Consider the following 24,666-nt stretch of genomic DNA (forward strand, 5'->3'; position numbering starts at 1 on the left):
ATAGGTTGGGAGGAAAGTCCCAGGTGTAATTCCCAGTCCTCCTTCTGGAGCTTGGCTGTCTGTCTCTTCAGGTCTAGATTCCTTCTGCTCTGTTCCCTCTTTTTTTTTTTTTTTCCCATGGCCAGATCCCTTCTATTTGGGTTGGTCTCTCTTCCTAGGATCATTTATTTTAGCCAGGATCTTTCCCTTTAAGTGTGCTAGCTGGAAGGACAGAAGATCCATAATTTGGAGCCCTGCTCCCTGAGGTGGACTCTGTGTGAGGGCATATATCACATGTAAAAGTGAAATGCTGATTACAAGAAATAAATACAGAAATCCCAGGGATGTTTTGTTTTGTTGTTCTCCATGAATGCAATCGCTAATGAATGCCTGGCTTAAAAAACACCTGGAGCTCTACCTCTGAGCTCTGTGCTCTTCGTTAGGCGCAGGTGGGGTGGACGCAGTCAGTATTCGTGTAGTTACCAAGTGTTCAAGGTTCAAGGCACTGGGGTGTTTGTGGGCACTTGGCTGGGGTTGAGGGAGAGTGGGGGGCACTGCTCGGCCGGGGTGTCTTGGCCCCACACTGACTACAGCGCCTGTGTTTCTCTCCAGTCGATCATATTTGATGAGGTGGACCTGACAGATGCCAGCGTGGCTGAATCCAGCACCAAGAACGTCAACAACAGTTTCACGGTAAGACTGGACCACACCTTGATCCCTCACCACACTTTGCTTTCCTTTTTAATTTGGACAAGTGTGTATGAGCAGTTCAGACTTCTTATTCTTTTTTTCTGATTGGAATGCTTCCTGGCAAATTTTGAATTTAATGTTGAAAATAATAGAGTGGTTGGAGAAAAAAATGAGAATTTGGCCCATGTAAGCTCAAAAGAACAAGAGTGGGTTCAAGTGAGTTTTTTTTTTTTTTCCAAGTGAGTTTTTTGAACATGTTGTTTACATTTCTCTAACAGTTTTGCACAGAGGTTTGTTTTTTATGATTATTATAGAAAATTTGGAAAACACAGGAAAATATGTTGAAGCAACTAAACAACCATAATACAGTGACCTGAAAACATATGCTGTTTATGTTTTGGTGTATTTCTTTTTTTCTTTACTTTTAAACTGTTCCCCTCCCTACCTCCAAATTTACAGAAGTTACATTGTACTCTTTGCAAAAGTTCCCAGTGCCTAAAATCATGCCACCTCACCACTCAGAGGTAGCTAAAGTGCACACTCGAGAGTGTTCATCTTTATTTCTAAATACCTGTGCCTTCCCCCACATACCCCATGACATTATTATGATCCTTTTATTTTATCCTTTTTATTTCCTCTTGACAAATTATGCTGGACATTTTTCCATGTCGATTGATCAAAATGTTCCTCATATGTTTTAATGGCTATATAGATAGCATTTCTGGTATGACTACAATTTTGGTTTCAGGGGCTGACTTTAAAATCTATCTGTATAGAGTATGACTCTAATGGCAGGAATGGAATATTTAAAAGTATGTTTCTCTGTATTATTAAGCTAGATAATCTAGAAGTAAAGTGTGCTCCCTGATTTTTTTTTTCCCCTCAATTCTTTTATAATGCAACATGGTCAATGGGGATAGCTTTCTTTACATTTAAGTTCTGACATTTTGGGTTAGTGTTAGTTTCAGATACTTTCAGGTTTTGTTTTATCTTATTTATGGGCTGATTAGTGATGTGGCTGATGCAAATGGGATTTTTCTTTCCTCCATTTAAACTTATTTTGTTTTGATAAAACTAACTGCTTTTGGTTTTGGTTTGTGGCATATCGAATTAGTCAGGCTTTCTTGGTGGTCTCTCTTATTTTTTCCTTCATTTTACTTGGAATATTTTTATTTTTACTCTGTTAGTTTTACTGTTTACTTACTGGCTGAGGAGAAACTTCTAAAACTAAGTGGATTATTTTGTGATTTGTGGCTTTAGAGTTTTTTTTTTTTTAAAGATTTTATTCATTTATTCATGAAAGACACAGAGAGGGAGAGAGGCAGAGACACAGGCAGAGGGAGAAACAGGCTCCATGAAGGGAGCCTGATGCGGGACTTGATCCTGGGACTCCAGGATCTCGCCCTGGGCCAAAGGCAGGCACTACACCGCTGAGCCACCCAGGGATTCCATGCTTTTAAAGTTTTTAATAGGAATAGGTATTTTATTGGGGTGTTTTTGAGCTTTAATTTAGTTGATTGCATTGGTTTTACATATTTGTACATTTCCTAATAATAAATTGTTCTTAGTAATGTTAAATTTTGCAACCTAATTTTGGGTTTAGAATGTTCCTATCTAATGTGTATGGATGGATATTTCCTTTGGGGTAGGAGGTAACTTTTGTTGTGTTTTTATCTCAGAGTTAAACTAGCCCCATAAAACTCATTTAGTAATTTTCCATAACCTTATGTGTTCTAGAACACTTTACATGGCTTTAGAACTGATGGTTTCTTGAAAGTATGAGAAAGGGAGGTAAAGCTGTGAAGAGGTTTATTTTTGCTTTCTGATCAGTTGAGCTTTTTTACCCTTTTTGTTTGTTTGTTTGTTTGTTTTAAAGATCATTTATTTATTTTTTTGAGAGAGAGAGAGAGCATGAGTGGGGCCGGTGCAGAGGGAGAGAGAGGGAGAAACAGACTCCCTGCTGAGTGAATGCCCTGCTTGACCCCAGGACCCTGACTGGGGTCATGACCTGGGCTGAAATCAGCTGCCTAACTGTCTGAGCCATCCAGGCACCCCTGCATTTTGACTTCTTGACTCCATTTTTGTAATTTACCTCCCACTTAACCCCACCTTCAAATTTAATAGCATATATTATTTGCACTTTTAAACTTCAGTGTCTCTGGTTGTATCATCATTTTGCATTTCTAATTTTATTTGTTTAGCTTTTGTTTTTCTTGTCTGATTTCTTAAACTCCATCCCTTTTGTTGTTTTTGTAAAGGAACCAGTTCTTGGATTATTGATCAGTTCCATTTTTCTGGTACCTAATTCAATTTCTGCATTTATATTTATTGTCTCTTTTCTGCTTTTCACAACTTTTAAAAATGGACTGATTAGCTTATACTTATTTCCGTTGTGTGTATGTGTGTGTATATAATTACATAGGCAATAAAATTTTCTCTATAATGAAAACATGAGGGACTCTGAATTGAACTCTGAGTTCAATTCTGTTCACATTCCAAAAGTTGTTTTTTGTTCTCCCAGTAGAAAAGTGTTATTTTTTTTTTAAATTTTTAAAATTTATTTATGATAGTCATACACAGAGAGAGAGAGAGAGAGAGAGAGAGAGAGAGGCAGAGACATAGGCAGAGGGAGAAGCAGGCTCCATGCACCGGGAGCCCGACGCGGGACTCGATCCCGGGTCTCCAGGATCGCGCCTTGGGCCAAAGGCAGGCACCAAACCGCTGCGCCACCCAGGGATCCCCTAGAAAAGTGTTATTAAAGACAAATTACTTTACTGATCATTCAAGTTGTTGAAGAAAATTTTGAAGTATGTAAATAGGAAATTTAGAACCATCCATATTGCTATTACTCAAAGATACCTCATAATATATTTTGGTTGATGTCATCCCACAAATACATTTTATAAAATACGGTTTTTAACCTTCTTTCTTTAGTTAACAATGAGCTTTTCCTCTCATAATATCCTTTAAAATCTTGTTTACTGGGATGCCTGGGTGGCTCAGCGGTTGAGCGTCTGCCTTCGGCTCAGGGAGTGATCCCAGAGTCCTGGGATCCAGTCCCATTTTGGGCTCCTTGCATGGAGCCTGCTTCTCCTGTCAATGCCTCTCTCTCTGCCTCTCTCTGTGTCTCTCATGAATAAGTAAATAAAATATTTTTTTTAAAAAAGATTTATTTATTTATTCATGAGAAATAGGGAGAGAGCACAGCAGAGACATAGGCAGAAGGAGAAGCAGGCTCCATGCAGGGAGCCCGACGCGGGACTCGATCCTGGTACTCCAGGATCATGCCCTGGGCCAAAGGCAGGCAGTCAACCGATGAGGATGAGCCATCCAGTCTTCCCAGTAAATAAAATCTTAAAAAAAAAATCTTGTTGCATTGTACTATAATATACTACTAATGTTGCATTGTATTCTGTCATATAAATGTGTAAGTTTATTTAACCAATCCCTATAGTGAATGTTACATTTTTCCCCATCATAAATAATATTGTAATATATACTTGCACACAGATTCTTTGGTGCATTTCTAATTATTTCTATAAATTCTTAGAAATGGAATTCCATTTGAGGTACAAAGTATAAACTTTTATTTTTATTTATTTATTTTTTTTAAGATTTTTATTCATTTATTCATGAGAGACAGAGAGAGAGAGGCAGAGACATAGGCAGAGGGAGAAGCAGGCTCCATGCAGGGAGCCCGACGTGGGACTCGATCCTGGGTCTCCAGAATCACACCCTGGGCCGAAGGCAGGCGCTAAACTGCTGAGCCCCCCAGGGATCCCCAAAGTATGAACTTTTAAAAGGCTTTTGAAAAATAAATGAGGTACTGAATACATGTTACAACTTATGAGCCTTGAACACATGATGCTGACTGAGAGAAGCCAGACACAAAAGGCCACATATTGTATGATTCCATTGATATGAAAGCCACAATAGGCAAATCTATCAAGACAGAAAGTGGATGAGTGGCTGGGAGGGGCTGTGGAGGAGAGAGGAATGACTGCCCTGAGGTCCAGGATTTTCTGAGTCGGTGACAAATGTTCTAAAATTAGATACAGGTGATGGTTGCACAACTTTATGATATGCTAAAAACCACTGATTTGTATATTCTAAAAGGGTGAATTGTGGACATTGTATCTCAGTAAAAATGTTGTGGAAGAAATAGGATGGTATTATGGCTTTAGGTACTATGTGACTTAGTATGGAGCTTTGTCAGCCCAATCTGAGAATGAACCCTGATTCATACATTGTCTCTATGAGAAAATGTGTTCAGAGTGCCAAACACTTGACTTCCAGATGTAGAGACTTTTTGTGTTGGAGAGACCTCTGGAACTCCATCTCTGTCAGGTAGTTGTGGATGATTCCCAGCCTTCAGGGCAGAGGCACTGATTCTTTCACATTTATTTTCCATTTCTTTGGTGCTTTAAAAACTGCCTTTTCATCTGAGAATGTGCTGAAAGAACCAGAGAAAGATTAATACTGAGGTTCCGCAGAAACATTCCAAGATAAGGAAGCTCATCCCCTGAGTGATTCTTGATGGCATATGGAATATGGAGATAACTGGGGAGAGCTTGTGGTCCAGTTCCTCCCAGTCATGTTTCTGTAGAGACTCCGTCAGTTCTAGGGCTGCAGGTGATAGAAATATTTTCTTTGCTTAAAATTCACACTTAATGATTGTCCATTTCACTAACCCCTGTGGTATTTACTGTCTGGACCCTGAACTGGTTGTGTACCATACAGTGAACTGCTGGAGTCTCTGTGCGTGTCTCCCTCATGGACTTTGCCAGTGACTGGCACATGTGCTCAAGGAGCAAGTGCAGAATGAACAAATGTATTTGCCCAGAAGCTTCTACATTTCCTGGGACATCTTTGGTTATCCAGCTATTCTGGTAGTAATTTTCCAGTTTCACAATTTCTACTAAAATTGCATGCCTGATACAAACAACCAATCAGCGAAAGCTGCTATTATTGTGAATCAACTAATGGTTGTGGACCTTTCGTAGCTGGAAAAGTAGGAATACATTTATTGCACGGTACAAAAGTCTCCCATTTTTATTCCTCCTCCAAATGGCCAGAGAACTGTACTGTAAAGAGATGGGGACCTGTTGGACAAGAGATTTCAAGGGAGATGGGTGGAGATATTTGGGAGAGGAGAGATTTTTAGACAGGGTGGATGGAAGAGGTGGAGCAAAGGAGACTTATGCTAGAGAGGAGTCTGCTTGTCTTCTCTTCTTTAAGAACAAAGTGAAGCTGGGGTGAAGCTAAAGACAGATTGCCTTTAGAGTCCTCATAGGTGGTGTGGCGGCGGTGGGAGCTTTCAGAAGATGGGTAGGAGAGCTGACAGTGTTCCTGCCTTCTCACCTTTGAGTGGCCACCCCTCACAAGGCCAAAGAACAGAGCGACATGAAGAGAAAAGGGATTTTCCAGCTTTAGATTCCAGCCTCTGTAATAACATGAAATTGTATTTTTTTAAAAACGCTTTTATTTATTCATGCGAGACACCCAGAGAGAGGCAGAGACATAGGCAGAGGGAGAAGCAGGCTCCATGCAGGGAGCCCGACGTGGGACTCCATCCCAGGACCCCAGGAATCACACCCTGAGCTGAAGGCAGTGCCTCAGCCACTGAGCCACCCAGGCGTCCCAAATTGTATGTTTTTGATGATTGAACATGTTAATACTAATCAGTGAAAACTTAACGATTCTGCTATCTCATTGCCCCTTGCCCTTAGAACTTATGTCAACAGGACTTCATGCAAGTTCTTTTGCTCTATCCTTTTACAAACAACATGAGTTAACATTTTAGAATATCTTTGCCACTTGGATAGTTTAAAAATGGTAATTTGTTTTGATTTGTTTCTTTGACTATCAAAGTGAGGTTGAGCATTGACCATTGAATTTCTCACTTTGTGAATTGATTTCTTCATATGCTTTCAGATAGATTGTGGCTTTAGAGCTCAAAATTACCTCACTCTCTTTCTAAATCTGCCTTCATTGGTTGTGATAGTTTTAGTGCTTTATCTTTTTTTTTTTTTAAATATATTTCATACACTAGTAGTGGGGGCTGAGGTTACTGGTAAAAATGCTGTTCATTTTTCCTTTATGCTTCTTTCCATTTTCTAACATGTTTTAAGATTATTTTCAGCTTTATGATCACAAAATTACATATTTGTACTGAAGGTATATTTTTACTACTGTAACTTTCCAAAGGAGTTTGTCAAAGCAGAATTTCTGTTTTACTGGAACTTACATATTTTAAATAAGTTTTTAGATTGAAAAACGATTTACATACCAAAAAATACACAAATATAAGTACAAGCTTGATGTGTAATGACCACTCAGATCGAGTGATAGAACATCTCCAGGTCCAGAAAGTCTCCCCTCATGATCTGTTGCCCTCCTCAACAAATATGTTTTTTTCTAACATATTACTTGTTTTTTCTTTGTCTTTTTATATTTTTTTCACCACTATCCTGACCTTCAACATTATTAGATTATTAGTTTTGACTTTTAGTTATTTGATATAAATGGACCCATAATGTATATTATTTTGTGTCTATTTTTTTTTTAAGATTTTATTTATTTATTCATGAGAGACACACATAGAGAGAGAGAGGCAGAGACACAGGCAGAGGGAGAAGCAGGCTCCATGTAAGGAGCTCGACGTGGGACTCGATCCCGGGTCTCCAGGATCATGTCCTGGACTGAAGGCGGCGCTAAACCGCTGAGCCACCGGGGCTGCCCTATTTTGTGTCTATTTGTGATCTGTGCAGTTCCTAATATGGCACTTGGGGGATTTTTCTATTTGTATTGTTATTGATTTCTAGCTTCATTCTACTATGATCAGAAAATAAACGTTTTGATTTTAATTCTTCAGAATTGTTGAGATTTTTTTTTTAAGATTTTATTTTACTTACTTATGAGAAACACAGAGAGGCAAAGACAGGCAGAGGGAGAAGCAGGCTCCCCACGGGGACCTGACATGGGACTTGATCCCCAGACCATGGATCACGCCCTGAGCTGAAGGCAGATGCTCAACCCCTGAGCCACCTAGGCATCCCTTGTTGAGACTTTTTATGACCCACCAGTTTTCATAAAAGTTCCATGTGCATTTGAACATAACATTGGATTCAGTAGTTCCTGTATGCATTTGATTAGGACAAAGGATTAGTTATTTTTCTCAAATACTTTATAACCTACTGATTTGTTTTTTCTGCTTGTCTTATTAGTTATTGAGTAAGACTTATTAAAATCTCCTACTGTGATTGTGGACTTCCCTGTTTTTTTTTTTTTTTGTTGTTGTTTGTTTGTTTTCATTCTGTTAGTTTTGATTTATGTATTTAGAGGGTTATATTTAAGTGCATATAGATTTAAGGTTATTTTATATTCTTACTAGATTGAATCTTTTATGAAATAACTCTCTGTTCTCTTTATATTTTTTTTTGCCTTAAAGTTTGAGTTACTATAGCTGCAGTAGCTTTATTTTGGTTGGTAATTGTTTTGTAAGTAATTATATATAATTTTCTTTTGCTTGCAGCCTTTTTGTTTATATTTAAGGTGTATCTTTTATCAGCAGCACATGGTTGTGTGGTTTTTAAGATTGACCATTGTATTATTTAATTTTGAAATGGACCAGTGTTTTTGATGGGATTGGATTATGTTTAATCTATACTTTAGATACTCTTGTACTTGGGTATAAATCTAAAATGTTACTTGTTTTCTCTTTGTCTTTTTATATTTTTTTCACACATTTCTTCCTTTCTTAAATGGATTACTTATTTCAGTTTCCCTTTTCTAGTAGCTTGTTTCATATACATTATTTTAGTGGATATTCTACAGATTATAAAATATATCCTTGATTTATTAAATTGTAATATGGTTAGTACTTTTTTTAGAGCTTCCCTGATAATGCAGGGATCTCAGAGTGTTTGTACTCTCTATACTCTTCATTGCTACTGAAATTATAATTGAAATTACAGTTAATTTGTGGTAGTTAAAAAAACAACAAACCTCTATGCTCTCTTCTTGCCTTTCTGTTTATTGTTTATTTAATCTTAATAAATATTTGAAAACTCATAGGTCATTATTATATAGTCTGTGGTCATTTAGATTTATAATGGTTATTTGCCCTTTCTGTTGCTCTTCATTTCTTTTTGTATTTCTCTCATCCATTTAGGGTAATATTCCTTCTGTCTGGGAAAACTCCCTTCAGTATTTCTTTTGTAGGGGTTCCTATTTTTGCTTGAAAATATTTTATTTCACTTTTTTTTTTTTCACTTTTTTTTTTTTTAAAGATTTTTATTTATTTATTCATGAGAGACACACACACATAGAGAGGCAGAGACACAGGCAGAGGGAGAAGCAGGCTCCATGCAGGGAGCCTGATGTGGGACTCGATCCTGGGTCTCCAGGATCACGCCCTGGGCTGAAGGTGGTGCCAAACCGCTGAGCCACTGGGGCTGCCCTATTTCACTTTTTTGAAGGATAGTTTTGCTTGTTCTACAATTCCAGCTTGGCAGGGATTTTCTTCAGCAATCTAAAAATGTTCTTGTAGGGACACCTGGCTGGCTCAGTCAGGGCAGCATGTGACTCTTGATCTTGGGGTTGTAAGTTCAAGCCCCACATTGGATAGAGGGCTTACATTTAAAAAAAAAGTCATTGTATTTTAGCTTCCATTACTTCTGTTAGAAGTAATATATCAGTCTTACTGTTGCTCTTTGGAGGGTAATATACCTTTCTTCCTATTGTCTACTACTTTTAAGATTTTTGTTATGTTTTATTATGATTTTTCCAGGCATGTTTCTTTGTATTTATCTTTCTTAGCATTCCTAGCACTTCTGAAATCTGTGGATTTACATTCCTTCTCTTGTCAGTTTGGGCAAACGCTTGGTTATTATTTATTAAAGTATTGCTTCTATCCAATTTTTTCCCCTTTATTCTGGGGCTTGTATGTTAGGTCTTTTCACTGTCTTCCATATGTTTCTTATATTCTTTTTTTTTTTTTTAAGATTTTATTTATTCATGAGAGAGAGAGAGAGAGAGGCAGAGACACAGGCAAAGGGAGAAGTGGGACACGCAGGAGAGGCAGGCTCCATGCATGGAGCCTAATGTAGGATTTGATCTGGGGTCTCCAGGATCACACCCTGGGCCGAAGGCAGCGCCAAACCGCTGAGCCACCAGGCTGCCCTGTTTCTTACATTCGTTAAAAAAATATTTTCTATTCTTTTCACTCTGGATGCTTTATTATCATTATTATCTTCTGATGTTCTTCAGGTTTGTCTGTTATTAAATCTATTGAGTTTTCACTTTCAGTTACTTTATTCTTTCAGCTTGAGAATTTTCATTTGATTTTTTAAAAAAGGTTTCTAGTTACCTGCCAAAGTCCCTATATTAAGCATATTTATTTTAAAGTCTTTGAAAACTCAAATATCTGGTTCTTTTATGGGTCTTTTTCTATTGTCTAGTTTTTCTCTTGGCTTTTGTTCCTTTAGTCTTTTTTCCTGGTATGTCTGTTAATTTTGGTCGACAGGCATTGTTGGAAAAATTGTCAAGATAATTTTATGCTGAGATGATGATGTCTTCTGCTGGCATTTACTTTTGCTTCTGGTAGGTAGGCAGAGTAGCAGCAGATTGTCTTTCTTTTTTATTTTTTATTTTTATTTTTATTTTTATTTTTTTTAGCAGATTGTCTTAAATCCAGTTTGTGATAGAGCTAATTTGAATATAGGCTTTACTTTTTCCATTGGCTGGTCTCTTTTTATTCTCTCTGCCCCTCCCCCCCTTTTAAAGTCAAGTTAGTTAACATATAGTGTGTCTTTAGGTTCAGGGTAGAGTTTAGTGGATTCATCAGTTGCATATAACACCCAGTGCTTATAACCTCAAGTGCCTTCCAAGCTTCTCCCCTTGCCCCCCCAACCCTTAGTTTGTTTCCTATAGTTAAGAGTCTCTTATGGTTTGCCTCTCCCTCTATTTTTATCTTACTTTATTTTTCCTTCCCTTCCTCTGTTTATCTGTTTTGTTTCTTAAATTCTGCATATGAGTGAAATCATATGGTATTTGTCTTAGTGTAATACACTCTAGTTCCATGCAAGATTTCATTCCTTTTGATTGCTGTCCTGCTTTCATGGCTACTCCTTTAAGACTCTCAGCTGTAAATTGAGGTATTCATTCTCTGTTGGGCTCTGAATTTGTTTTTCCCCACCAGTCCTGTGGTACTGCCAGAGCCTCTCAGCCTCTTCCACTTAATGGATGAATTGGCAATTGTTGCTAGTTTAATTTTTTCTGTATCTTGTCACTCAATGATATCGGACATTAAGATCACTTTTTATAAAATGTGAGAAATGTTAGATACCATTTACCATTTACTTGAAGGATAATCTACTTACTAAAGGGAATAAAGTTTGGTCTGTGTCACAATTTATGAAATTTGTTGTTTAGATCTTATGATCCTTTTTTAAATTTACTTAATCTTCCAGAGACTGATGAGGAATTACTGTGTTTCAGGACAATTATATTAGTCATTTTATTCCTATATTTGCAACACTTTTCACCACCATTTTTGAAGCTCTTTTAAACACATAAATGTTAGTATCCTCGTTACGGAGTAATTATTTGTCAACAAGGTTACATCTTTTTTAGCTGAACAGACTTTACCCCTAACTGTACTCTGATACTAATATTGCTATGTTTCCTTGTTCAGAATTTGTTGATAATGCATACTTCTGTCTTCCACCCTCACTTTTATCTTCAGTTTTTTTATAGCTCTTTTAGATTTCATTCTTATAAGCAATATATTGTTAGAAGTTTTTTTAACCTCACCCTGAAACTCTTTGTAACAGTGAACTTGAGACATTTTCTGCTTGTCAGGATTTTTGTACATCGGACTACCGCATTTAGTGGCTGACCATGTTGTGCTTTCTTTCTTTCTTCTTCTTTTTTTTTTTTTTCTTGATTTTATTTATTTGTTCATGAGAGATAGAGGCAGAGACACAGGCAGAGGGAGAAGCAGGCTCCATGCAGGGAGCCCGACGTGGGACTCGATCCTGGAACTCCAGGATCACACCCTGGGCCAAAGGCGGCACTAAAACGCTGGGCCACCAGAGCTGCCCTCTTTCATGTTCTTTTTAGTTTGTTTTTATCCTGGCTATTTCTTGTTTGATAGAGTGGTATTTTAAAAATACTTTGTTTAATATGGTCATTTTCTGCTTCAGGGAAAGATTTTCCATATTCTTTTGGGTTTCCAAATGTTTTAGTTAACTTGGATATTCCCCCCTGCCTGAGATACTCATCTTTGAGTTCTGTAATGATTTTAGTTGTCTTCCAGTTCTGTGCTGGCTTCTTCCATGAGCTTCCTGTAGCAACTTGGAACTATAGAGTGTGCCAGGCCCCACAGGGCCATCAGAGTTTAGTGCTTTTACTGATTTATTTCTGAAGTCATTGTTTTCATCATCTTCAGTTTTTGTCCTATTTTAATAAAGATGTGATGAAATTTCATCACCTCCTTTAGTGTCATAATGCAGCAAAAACAAGTTGAAGCAGTGGGGCACAGCACACCTCTGTTCTCATGCTTCCACCCAATCCGTGCCTTACAGTCCCTCCTTTAAGTCCATTCGGTTTTATTTGTTCCAGTGCTGTAGTGTATGCTGCATGAGAGCAAGGTTTTTTGTTTGTTCTGTTCACTGCTTTACCCAAGAGCACAGAGCATTTGTTGAGAAGTGACTTGATTGCCGCTAATTCCAGGATGACTTGGGTCCTGTTCCCCTCACTGATCTCACTCAGTAGAGTGCTTCCAGTGGGCTGCAATCTGGGGAGCCATGCAGGTCCTCCCTCATGCAGTGTGCAGCCCCTTGGGTGCAGTGGGGCTGGCATTCACAGAAACAGCAGGCCAGGGAGGAACTGGCTCAGGGCTGCAGTGGGAGGCAGGTGTCAGGGATGAGAGGCTTGGAGGCCTGAGGCCGAGAGGGAACCGTGGCCAACAAGTGTGAGTGTCCGAGGGTAGGAGTGGTTTCTGCCCAATGGGGCAGAGTGTGTGAGGGTGGTGACATGGGCAGAGGTCAGAGGTAAAATGCTTTTCAGGCTGTGCGGAGTTTCAACTTTTTTGCCATTGGGTACTGGGAAGCCATTAAGATTTTGAAAGCTGGGCAGCCCCAGTGGTGCAGTGGTTTGGCGCCGCCTGCAGCCAGGGGTGTGATCCTGGAGACCCGGGATCCAGTCCCATGTCGGGCTCCCTGCGTGGAGCCTGCTTCTCCCTCTGCCTGTCTCTCTCTCTCCTTCTCTCTTTCTGTGTCTCTATGAATAAAATAAATAAAATCTTTAAAAAAAAAAAAGATTTTGAAAGCTGAGAGGTGATAACAGTTTTTGTTACAGATCTGGCTGCTGCCAAAGACTAGATCTTCCAGGAGGAGGTGGCCAGAATGGATGTGAGGAGGTCAGGCGGGTGGGGTGGCCTTTGCTGTGATCTGGTGGGAGGTATGGAGCCACAGTGGAGAGAAAGGGCTAAATGGGGAGCAGAGCTGCAGGCGCTTTGGTTAAACACTCACTGCTCTTTACCAGTGCCATCCCTTGTTTTACATGACTTGGGAATTCAGTAGGGTGGTAAGCAAAAATGGGGTTTTGAGCAGTCGGTAATCACTGCTTCCCAGAAAGCCGCTCTGCACAAGGCCCCACAGTCACCTCACATGTGGAGGGCCAAACTCAAGTGGCTCTGGACACCCTCCCCTTACCAGGGCACATTACTGGCCCCTCCAGTTCTAGAAATTTCACCTGAGAGATTGACTTCATGGTTGCTAATGTCAGAGGCACTGTCCCTTTTGAGGGAAGCAGAATCAGCTGAATTGAATTTAGTGAAAATTTTCTAAAATATGTAGGACAAAGGGACTCATGGCAGGTGGACACAGGTGCTACTGCTGGATAGCGGGAAGCAGGACGAGGGCCACCTGCAGGCAGGGTGTGGGGTGAGTACTGGCCCGGGGCCTCGGATGGCAAAGAGCCCGGAGCATGGGGGATTGCGAGGCATTTGTGCCTATGTTGCCTGGGAGAGGACGGTGCCTCTCTGGAAGTTTCACTGCCTGGAGCCCTTCACCCCTGTCAGGTACGTCACCTCCTATCACAGTGTCCTGTGCTCATGGCCCTCGGGCTTTTGCCTGAGCCCTCTTCCTCCAACTCCTCGGGTTGTGCTGGCGCTGGGTGGTACCTTGGCCCTGGGAGCAGCAGCTGGCTCTGATTTTGTCGAGGCACACATCCAGTTCCCCGGGCAGGTGGGTGGGTGCTCACAACACCCTCCCTCACTGGGGCTCTGGGTCTCCCCTGAGCACCCGGAGGGCAGGGATTAGGGCAGTTCTCAGCAGGGATCCAGAAAGCCCATACTGTGGGGGAACAGGAGCCCGAGGGAAGGATCGTGCTTTATGAGTTACGCTGCTTGTGTGTTAGGGACTCATGCTGTAACATTTTCAGTTACTTTTTTACTTCATTTATGGGGAAAATTTAGTGGTATCTCCATGTTTTAGTTTTCCCAGAGGAAGCAAGGGACTATGTCTTTGAATAGCCAGGATTTATGTTTCCTCAAGTGTTAGGGCCTAGACTAGGACTAGGTTATATTCCTTTCTTTATTGTTGATCGTACCCACCATGGGTCCTTGTTCTGTGCCAGGGGTCCGGGACAAGGACTGGGAGGCCTGGCCACAAATCCCAGCTTGGCTTCTCACTAGCTGAGTGGCCCTGATCAAGTCACTAAACCACTCAGAGCCTTAGTTTCCTCATCTGAGAAGTGGGGAATAGTAACATTACCTACTGTTGGGTTGCTGTGAGGATTAAATGAGTTAATACAATGTAGGCATGATGTAAGTGTTTGCTGCTATTAATAGTATGGTTGTAGGCACTCAGTGCCTATCTATTCAATGGGTGAATTGAAAATGAAACAAATGAATTTATGATGTCATTTGATACTTAATTAGACATTTCTCTTTTAGTTTGGCTTACTTTTTTTTTTTTTTTTTTTTTAAGATTTTATTTATTTATCCATGAGGGACACACAGAGAGAGGCAGAGACACAGGCAGAGACAGAAGCAGGCTCTATGCAGGGAGCCCGATGTGGGACTTGATCCTGGAACTCTGGGATTACACCTTGAGCTGAAGGCAGATGCTCAACTGCTGAGCCACCCTTGCTTACTTACTTTCTTAAGTGAAATGTTTCATACCTTCTGTGTTTGCTGAATAGTAACTTCTAATTAAAATTACTGTGGATTATTCTAGACTTTATTGGACCTAAAGCAGTCTGATGTTTTACCCTTATCCCTGGGGTCCTGGCAGCAACTGCTTTTGAGCTGGACCTTGAAGAGGAAAGACAAGTTTGACTGGAATATACCTGAAATATAAAACCATTAAAAAAGAGTCACATTCTGCCCATTTCTAAATGTGGTATAAATCACTGAGTGCCACCTCTGTTCTTAGCTCTTACGGTCCAGGGGACCTGGCGCTCCCCAGCTGTCCCAGCCTCTTGCCTCACCACAGACCTGCTCCTGCCAACCTGCTCTTTATAGGGACCAAATGCCCAGTGTCCAGGTCACCCTGGTCTTGGTGGGGCGCCTCAGTCTGAAGGCCGTCTCCCCAAGCTCGCTCTGTAGCCCCTGTCCGTTCCTCAGGTAGGGTGAGAACTCTCTCTTCTATAGGGTCTTTCTGTGGTCAGAGGGAACACGCTGACATCTCCTTCAGGGTGGTGGCTCCCAAACTTGGCTGTGCCTGAGGACACTTTGGGGGAAACAAAAAAAAGTTTCTGGCACCATCCCCTGAGATTCTGATTTGAAAATTGGGTGAGGTTTTAGAGCTTTCCCTGATTTTGAGGTGCAGCCTCATTTGGGACCCACACTTGTGATGCCAGATGAGCACAGGCTCCTTGGTAATCTGCACTCTTGGTCACACCTTCTTGGGTCTTGACTTGAGGCCAGGGGTTCTCTTTGAGGCTTGCTGTCCTCAGTGCAGGATACACACCTGGCTGTGCCAGCGACCATGAGCCAGGAAGTAGGTTTCATTGCTCCTTTCTGTTCAGAGAGGATATTTTTGAAGTCCTACAGAACAAACATTCGTCATTGTAGACAATTCTGTGGGCCAGGCCCCTTCCTCTTGCCCTTACCCTCATACAAATGCTCTGAGTGCTGGGCCGAGGAGCTTCCCAGAAGCTGTGTCTCTGGATTCGGGTGAGCAGCTTTGGGTTGGGCTGGCTTCTTTCTGTTTGTGTGTGTGTCCATGTGTAAGTGTGTCCGGGTGTGTGTGTCATCCCTGTGTGTCTCTGTGGTGTGTGTGTGTGTGTTTCCAGCAAGTTTGACAGTTTGAAAACTTCTTGTTTACCTCTGGGGAATACAGGAATAATTTGGCAACAGCACCGTCTTACCTTGGCAGTCTGATTTCTGAAATCAAATAGAAACCAGTTGGAAAAGATGCATGTTTTGGAAAGACTCATTTTTCCTTCTTTCAACCACTCAGTGTGGTGGCACAGTCTCCACTGGGTGCCTGAGGGCAGACGGAGGTGGACAACCATGCTGCCTGCATTCAGGGACTTCTCAGAGCCTGTTAGACATGAGAAGAAGAGAATATAGTGCCGGGTGACAAGTATTGCAGAGGAGGGTGCAGAACACAGTGCGTGCTCGGGGACAGAAGCGTCTGTGTGTGCCTGGGGTCTGGACGTGGCCACGGAGAAGGGGCGTGTGCATGGGCTCTGGAGTGGGGTCCAGGAGGGTCCCAGGATTGGAACCGTGTGCAGGGCAGCTTATCCATTTATTTTGTAGAGTGTGTACATGGTAATAATGATTTTGGAGGAGATTTCAGGTCGGGGCGGAAAGGTCACAGCAGCTCAGCAGCTGCTTTCTTTGGGTCCCCTTCAATCACATGTCAGAGGCGTATGTTACATTTCACACATTTTTCACACAGCAATATGTGTGTAATTTTATATTTTCATCGTAAACACTTGCACAGCATGAGTCTCTAACTGATCACCTTTATCGGTGGGATATTTTGTAGATGTGGCATAGTTGATCACTTAATCTGTATTTCCTCACTCATATACGTGTTTAGGGGGCTGCTTCTGCAGAATGCCATATTGAAGTCTCACACAACTGTCCCAAAGTAGGATGTGGCACCTCTGCTTAGTTGTGTGTCCATACCATGTAGCTTACTGGGGTAGGGATTGATGTAGTTGGCTTTTTCCTCGTAGCATCATCCTAATGATTGCCCTGAAGTGATCGTGTCAGAATAGCCATCCCATACAAAACAAGGAGTGATTTGTTGTGTCTGTATTTATAACTTCCTTTTCCCCAAAGAATACTGTTGAAGTATTTAATGGTATCCAGAGGTTTTACGAGGTCTATTATAAAGGTGGCTTTGTTAGCTGTCATGACTCTCTTTTTTCATCTGTGAAATAGGTCACTGGGTTGGCAGAAAAGTGCCCCCTGAAGGTTTCCTGGTTTTTACCTGCACCACGACTCATCAGTGAGGGTAGAAGTTCAACTTGCCACACTTAGCAGTTATTCCGAGGTACAGGAGTTTCAGAGGATTTCAGATGAGGTCCAGAGAGTGTAGAAAGATAGCATCTGGAGCTGAAGAGTAGATATCGGGGGATCCCTGGGTGGCGCAGCGGTTTGGCACCTGCCTTTGGCCCAGGGCGCGATCCTGGAGACCCGGGATCGAATCCCACGTCGGGCTCTCGGTGCATGGAGCCTGCTTCTCCCTCTGCCTGTGTCTCTGCCTCTCTCTCTCTCTGTGACTATCATAAATAAATAAAAATGTTAAAAAAAAAATGAAGAGTAGATATCGGGAGAGTTACTTTCCTTAGAGCTAGCGGCCAAAACTACTAAAAACAGGAGAAAAACTTTGGTTTTCCTTAACCTTTTACTTTTCCTGTTTTTAGTAATTATTGCCCAATAACGCTAAATAAAAAGGAAGCTATGTAATGGATTTAAGTAATATTTTTAGTTGTTTTAAATCTCCTCTGTCATTCACGCTTGTTGAATGAATGAACTCTTTAGTGGAACTGCATAGGGTGGAGCCCTGGACCTGTCTTTCTCAGCTGTTTCCAGCAGACGTCAGCCTGTGGGGTGGTCAGTGCTGCTCCTTTGGTGAGGAACCATGACCTTTATCCAGATTTCAACATCAGTTTTCCTTCTCAGCTTGTTTGGAACTCAGATATTTCCTGGGCAAAACCCCTGTGCCGGTCACTTTGGCTTAGAGAAAGGAAAAGCTATATATATAATTGGCAGATTTCCTTCATGGAAACTCTTCCCAGTTTCTGTGACTGCAGGCCTGGAGCTGGGGTGGGGAAAGTTGTCCTCATGGGCAGAGGGTGTCCCATGAGTCCTCTGAAGCTAGAAGACCTGCCAGACGGGAAGCCCTACATATTTAGGATAGCAGCTCCTGCTGCCTGGGCTCACTGCCATGAGCAAGCCCACCGTGGTTCCTGTTGAAACGCAGGGCTCCAGGAGAACTGACCTCACGTCCTGGCTGTGCCAGCTGTCAGCTGGGGATCTCCACATCTTAACACCTGTGGCTTCATCCTCCCATTGGCAGAATAGGGGCACCACTACCTCACTCACGGTGGTGTGGGCAAGCGCTCAGCACATAGTAGGTGCTTAGTTGATTAAAGGCTGTGATCGTTAAAACACCCTTTGGACAGGGCGAGCAGGACTAGGAGAGCAGCTGCAGGAGGAAGTGAATCCAGTGAATTCTCTGCTTCATAATCCACTCTGTGTTCTCAGTTTCAAGAAATAGGAAGAAGCAGGCGTTGAGCCAAATTGGTAGTGTGTGTTTGCTAAGTGTGGGGTTTTGCTGAAGGCAGCACCTGCCTCTGGGTCCTGAGAGCCAGGTACTCCACACGAGGGCTTAGGATTCCTTAGGATTCTGTTCTTTCAGTTGTTCCAAGCAGGCGGAGGGAGGAGGCACTGTCTTCTGGCAGCCTTCTGGTGAGTGCTGGGGCCAGTGGTGGGTGTCTGTTACATGTATTTAGGATTCAGGGTGGGGAAGGACTCTCGCTTGTCTGGGCTGTGCGTGTTATCGAGTAGAGGTTGCTTGTGAAATCTAAGCCGTTTTTACAGTACGTGTGTGTGAAATGTTAATACTTCTAATTGTTTTTATTTACAAATGATAGAAGAAACAAAAACCAAAATGGACAGTTTAAAGACTATAGTATAACTTTTATTTATTTATTTATTTATTTATTTATTTATTTATTTATTTATTTATGATAGTCACAGAGAGAGAGAGAGAGAGAGAGAGAGAGAGAGGCAAAGACATAGGCAGAGGGAGAAGCAGGCTCCATGCACCGGGAGCCCGATGTGGGATTCGATCCCTGGTCTCGAGGATCACGCCTTGGGCCAAAGGCAGGCGCTAAACTGCTGCGCCACCCAGGGATCCCTTAACTTTTATAAAGTAAAGAGTTCTTTGGGAAAAGAAACAGTGGAGAAGGTATGTGGATATTATTGAGTTTTTTCTTAGGGTGTCTAGGAAATTAACTTTAGTCCTCCTTTACCCAGTGTTCTTTGGTCATTGTGCCAGGGATATGATAGAGCCAAGTCCTGTCTTGTTTCTTTCCTTGAAAGTTAGGAAAATGATAATCATTCTTTAGGAGATCATGTTTAAAAAACCCCGCTTTCCTGTCCCGGAATTACTTAGTATTTCAGAGTAGGTAGAGGAGTGAGTAGGAGCTTTTCATTTCCTTGAAACAACTTGTTATCAAATTAAGATAATTCCCTGTTCTGTGGCAGGGAGGTTGCTGTTTATTGACTCAATAATCTCTCCCCTTCCACAGCTGAAGCACCTGCTTTGAAATGTAAACTCAGAAATGAAACATGTGATTCCGGCCCCTCCCCCCCTTTAAGTCAGGAGGAGGACGTTAGGAGCTACTGTACCAGTTCTGTACAGGATGTTTAACTAAACCTCCAGACCTCAGCCTGGTGTTGAGGTGCTCACGTAAGGCTCACATAAGTCTCCTGCACAGCACCGGCCTCCGTGCCTGCTGGCTTTTTTTTTTTCCTTCTTAAAGTAGGCCCTGTGGCCCAAGTGGGGTTGGAACTGACGACTCAGATCTAGTCTCAGGCTGCACTGACTGAGCCCGCTGGGCGCCCCCTGCTGGACCTTCATTGGAAAAGCTGGTCCGGTTCAGGGGCCCTGTTCCTCACTGCTGCCTCATGTTTGCTGGCTGCAAAAGTCCAAAGATGGTGGGTCAGAGTAATTGCACATTTGGAGAATAGTGAGCAGTGGGGTTGGTCCCCACCCCATCCTTGGTGGGGCCAGAGGGATGCTGACCTTGATGCAGGAGCCTTGGCATCTGTCCTGCCTCCGACACGGAGGACCAGGACCGCTTCCATGACTGGGAGGCAGGGGCCCAGGCCACGCTGGCCCTCCAGCACTGCCCGCTCCGGATGGCTGTCTTCTGAGGAATGAACATTTCGGTTTGCTTTATGCAGCAAATATCGAATCGCACCAAGGGATAGGTTGGGGATTGGTTGTTTCCAAAGCTGTGAGTGCTGCTTTGTACGGGGCACTGCCAGTTCACACACCCTGTCGTACAGGAGATAATACCGTTAATCATTTTTAGCACCCACTTGACTTGCAGAAATTTCCTGGCTGTGGATGATAAAACTATATGGTCATACCAGCCATTCAGAGAAAGGTTCACCCTGTCCTTTAGAGCATATTCCAGTGCACTGAGATAGGTTGATGTTATTTTTATAACTCATTTGAGGTAGAATTGCTGTACAATGAACAGCACTGTTTAATAAAGTGTACAGCTTGTTGAGTTGTCACTCCCTCACCCCCGCTCCTGCTGAAACTGTCACCAGACAGGGTGACAAACATTTCCATCCCCTGAAAGTTTCCTCGTGAGCCATCCTTTCTCTGCACCCTCCCTGTCTTTAAGATTATTTTGCTTTCTTTTCTTAGAATTCTGTATAAATTGAATAATTCATTGTAAATTGAATAATAATTCAATATAAATTGAAAGTGTATCCCCCTTATTATGGCATCTTTGGCTCAATATAATGATTTTGAAACTTTCCCTTTTTGGGAATATTGACAGTTTATTCTTTTACCCCAATTTGCTGATCCATTTACCTGTTGTTCATTTGAGCCATTTCCAGTTTTGAGTTACTACAAATAAAGCTACCATGAACATTTTTTTTTAAGATTTTATTTATTCGTGAGAGACACAGAGGTGGGGGGGAGGCAGAGACACAGGCAGAGGGCGAAGCAGGCCCCATGCAGGGAGCCTGACGTGGGACTTGATCCTGGGTCTCCAGGATCACACCCTGGGCTGAAGGCGGCGCTAAACCGCTGAGCCACTGGGGCTGCCCTACCATGAACATTTGTATACAAGTCTTTGTGTGGACATATGTTTTTGTTTCCCTTGGTAAATACCTAGTAGAATTGCTGGGTCATACACTAGGTGTATGTTTAACTTTTTTTTTTTTTTTAAGATTTTATTTATTTATTCATGGGAGACACACAGAGAGAGGCAGAGACACAGGCAGAGGGAGAAGCAGGCCCTATGCCCGGAGCCTGACGTGGGACTCGATCCCGGGACTGCAGGATCATGCCCTGGGCTGAAGGCAGGAGCTCAACCACTGAGCCACCCAGGGATTTCCCCCATGCTTAACTTTTTAAGAAACTGCTCAACTCTTTTCCAAGGTGCTTGGGATTTTACGTGGCCACCTGCAGTGCAGGGAGGTCCAGTTGTTCGGCAGCCACCAGCACGTGGTGTCGTCAGTCTTTTATTTTATGTTTCCTGATAGATGCGTAGTGGTATCTTATTGTGTCTTAATTTCCATTTTCCTGATGACAAATAATGTCAGCATCTTTTCATGTGCCTGTTGGCCGTTTGTCTGTCTTTGTGAAGTGTGTAGTAGAATCATTTGTCCATTTTTGTGTTGAATCGGTTGTCTTGTTAGTGAGTTGTAAGAGTTCTTTGTATATTTTGGATATAAATCTTTGTGTGACATGTGTTATGAATGTTTTTTCCAATCTGTGGCTTGCCTTTTTTGTGTGGACATCTTTAGAAGGACAATGTCATTCTTTTTGGTGAAATTGAATTCATCAGTTTTTTTTCTTTATGGTTCATGCTGCGTGTCTTTCAATCCAAGAAACCTTTTTCTGCCTCCGTATCACAGAGGTTTTTTTCTAGAAGTTAGGATTGTGACTAGTGTAGTTAATTTTGTGCATAATGTGACGTAGGAGTTGATGCTCATTTTTTCCTTATGGATGCTCAGTTTTTTCAGTAGCATTGTTGAAGAGATGTTTCTTTTCTCATTGAATCACCTTGACATCTTTGCTGTAAATCAATTGACCATATGTTTGTGAATCTCTTTTCCAGACTTCCTGTCCTGTTCCATTGATCTATATGTCTAACCTTACCCAAATACCACAATTTCTTGATTGTTATAACTTTGCAGTAGGTGTTGAAATCAGACAGGGCAAGTCCTGTAACTTTTGTTCTTAAAATTGCTTTGGTTCTTTCTAAGTCCTTTCCATTTTTGTGTAAATTTTAAAAATAGTCCATTTCTACAAAATAAGCTTGCTAGAATTTTTTTTTCTTAAGATTTTATTTTTAAGTAATCTCTATACCTAGCGTGGGGCTTGAACTCACAACCCTGAGATCAGGGTGCTTCAGCCTGCTGGACTCTTGATTGAAATTGCATCAAATCTAGGAGATCCCTGGGTGGCTCAGTGGTTTAGCGCCTGCCTTTGGCCCAGAGCGCAATCCTGGAGTCCCGGGATCGAGTTCCACATCGGGCTCCTGGCACGGAGCCTATTTCTCCCTCCTCCTGTGTCTCTGCCTCTCTCTCTCTATCTCTATCATAAATAAATAAATAAATAAATAAATCTTAAAAAAAGAAATTGCATCAAATCTATATCAATTTGGGGAGAATCGGTATCTTAATGACATTGAATTTTCTCATGAACATATTTATATATTTAGGTATTCCCATGAACTCCGTATTTATTTAGGTCTTTAATTTCTCTTGGCACAGTTTTGTGCTTTTTCAGGGTGGATATTTTTAATGTCTTTTGTTAGATTCATTCCTATGTAGTGTATTTTTTTTGTTCCTATTAAATGAAATTTAAAAATATGTTTCATAGTTTATTGCAGATATATAAGAATATAATGGATTTTGTGACCTTGGAAAACAACTTATTAATTCTAGTAGTTGGTTTGTAGATTCTTCAGAAATATCTATATCAATAGTTGTATCATCTACAAATAGGGACCACTGTGTTTCTATCTTGCCCAGATGCCTTGTATTTTTTTTTTTTCTTGCCTTGTTGAAAAAGTTAGGACTGCTGGTATAATGTTGAATAGAAGTAGTGTATGCAGGAGTATTTTCATTTCTTCTAATCTTACTAGGAAACAATTCAGCTTTTTATTATTGGGTATGATGTTAGCTGTGGGCTTTTTGTAGGTGCCCTTTTTCAGTTTGAGGATTTTCTTATTTGCTGAGAATGTTCATTGTGAATGAGTGTTGAATGCTATCAGATGTTTTTCTGCTTCTACTGAAGTGATCATATGTTTGCTTTCCCCTTAATTTTCTTTTTTTAAAAAATATTTTATTTATTTATTTATGAGAGACACACAGAGAGAGGCAGAACACAGGCAGAGGGAGAAGTAGGCTCCATGCAGGGAACCCGACATGGGACTCGATCCCGGGTCCCCAGGATCAGGCCCCGGGCTGAAGGCGGCACTAAACCGCTGAGCCACCAGGGCTGCCCTCCCCTTAATTTTCTTAAAAGGGCAAATGAAATTGATTTTTGAATGGTAAACCAACCTTGTATTCCTGAGACAAACCTTGAATCCTCATGATGTATTATCCTTTTTATTTATTGTTAAATTCAACTTGCTCTTATTTTGTTAGTGATTTTTGCATCTATATCCATGAATAATATTGGTTTGTAATTTTCTCTTTTACCTTTGTCAGGTTTTGATACTTAGGTTAAGCTGGCTTTATAAAACATAAACTAGCATCATAACAGACGGGGGGGATATCATTGTTACCCCCCCTGTTTTTTTGATAAAGTTTATTATTTCTTTCTTAAATTCTTGCTAGAATTTCCCAGTAACACTTGGTGTGGAGTTTTCTTTTGGGGAAGGTTTTTGTTAGTATCTTTTGACATTTTTTATCACAGATTAAAATTTTTTTTTTCTAGATAAGCTTCGCACCCAGCTTAAAACCCAGTGCGGGGCTTGAATTCACAACCCTGAGATCAAGATCTGAGCTGGAAAAAAAAGAAAAAAAAAAAAAAAAAAGATCTGAGCTGAGATCAAGAGTTGGATGCCCAACTGAGGCACTCCCATAAGTTAAAGTTTTTAATGTATATAATTCTGTTTCTTGTGTCAGCAGTAACATTATATGCACCCTTTCTTTCCCTCCTCTAATTTGTCTGTTGGAGGGAAAGGTGTAAACTTTAAGAGAAAAGGGATGTCCTGGGGCTTATTGACTCACTCTCTATTCCAGCACCCCAGAGCCATGCCTGGCACAAAGTAGGCATTCTATAAATATCTGTTGGGTTAGCTGGTTTGTTGTTGCTGTATTTCTGTCACTTGGCATCCCTGGGACGCTTTCCTGTCTTTTCCATCCGCGTGGGACTGTGTCAGAGCTGTGCCATGACAAAGGGAGATGGGTCCTGAGTCAGGCCAGCTGGCCTCAGCCAACCCACATGCCATGCTGTCTCATGGTGGCTTTTCAAATACCCAGTGATGCCTCCACAGCCCTGGTAGACAGACCCTCTGAATCAGGACTTGCCAAGGAGAAAAATATATTTTCAACCTTTTTCTGTTTTGGTTTTTTAAAATGTTAAATCTTGTGGTCGGACTTCTTTTCAGTTTTGAAATATACTTGAAATACCAGAGGAATACAGGAAGCATGGTCAGAGGAGAGGGATAAATTGTTTAAAGTTAGGAAGAGGGGGTTATACATGGGGCAAGATTATCCCTAACGGCAATTGACGTTGTGTGTGATTTACCTGCCTT

At 41.5% G+C, this 24,666-nt stretch overlaps 1 protein-coding gene across 4 annotated transcripts in view; it reads left to right on the forward strand.

The window, feature by feature from the left end:
• The window catches only part of DGKD (diacylglycerol kinase delta), a 110,896-nt gene that overhangs the window by 26,593 nt on the left and 59,637 nt on the right, over nucleotides 1-24,666 (forward strand). For 3 of the 4 annotated variants that reach the window (XM_077869285.1, XM_077869286.1, XM_077869287.1), the window contains exon 3: nucleotides 592-672. In XM_077869285.1, coding sequence (XP_077725411.1) covers nucleotides 592-672 — 81 coding nt within the window. Of the gene's footprint in view, nucleotides 1-591; nucleotides 673-18,491; nucleotides 18,611-24,666 lie in introns of those variants that run through there. The other variant, XM_077869290.1, reaches the window with a different exon arrangement.

Source organism: Canis aureus, chromosome 24 (genome assembly GCF_053574225.1).
Source record: "Canis aureus isolate CA01 chromosome 24, VMU_Caureus_v.1.0, whole genome shotgun sequence".
In the NCBI taxonomy this organism is placed as follows: domain Eukaryota; kingdom Metazoa; phylum Chordata; class Mammalia; order Carnivora; family Canidae; genus Canis; species Canis aureus.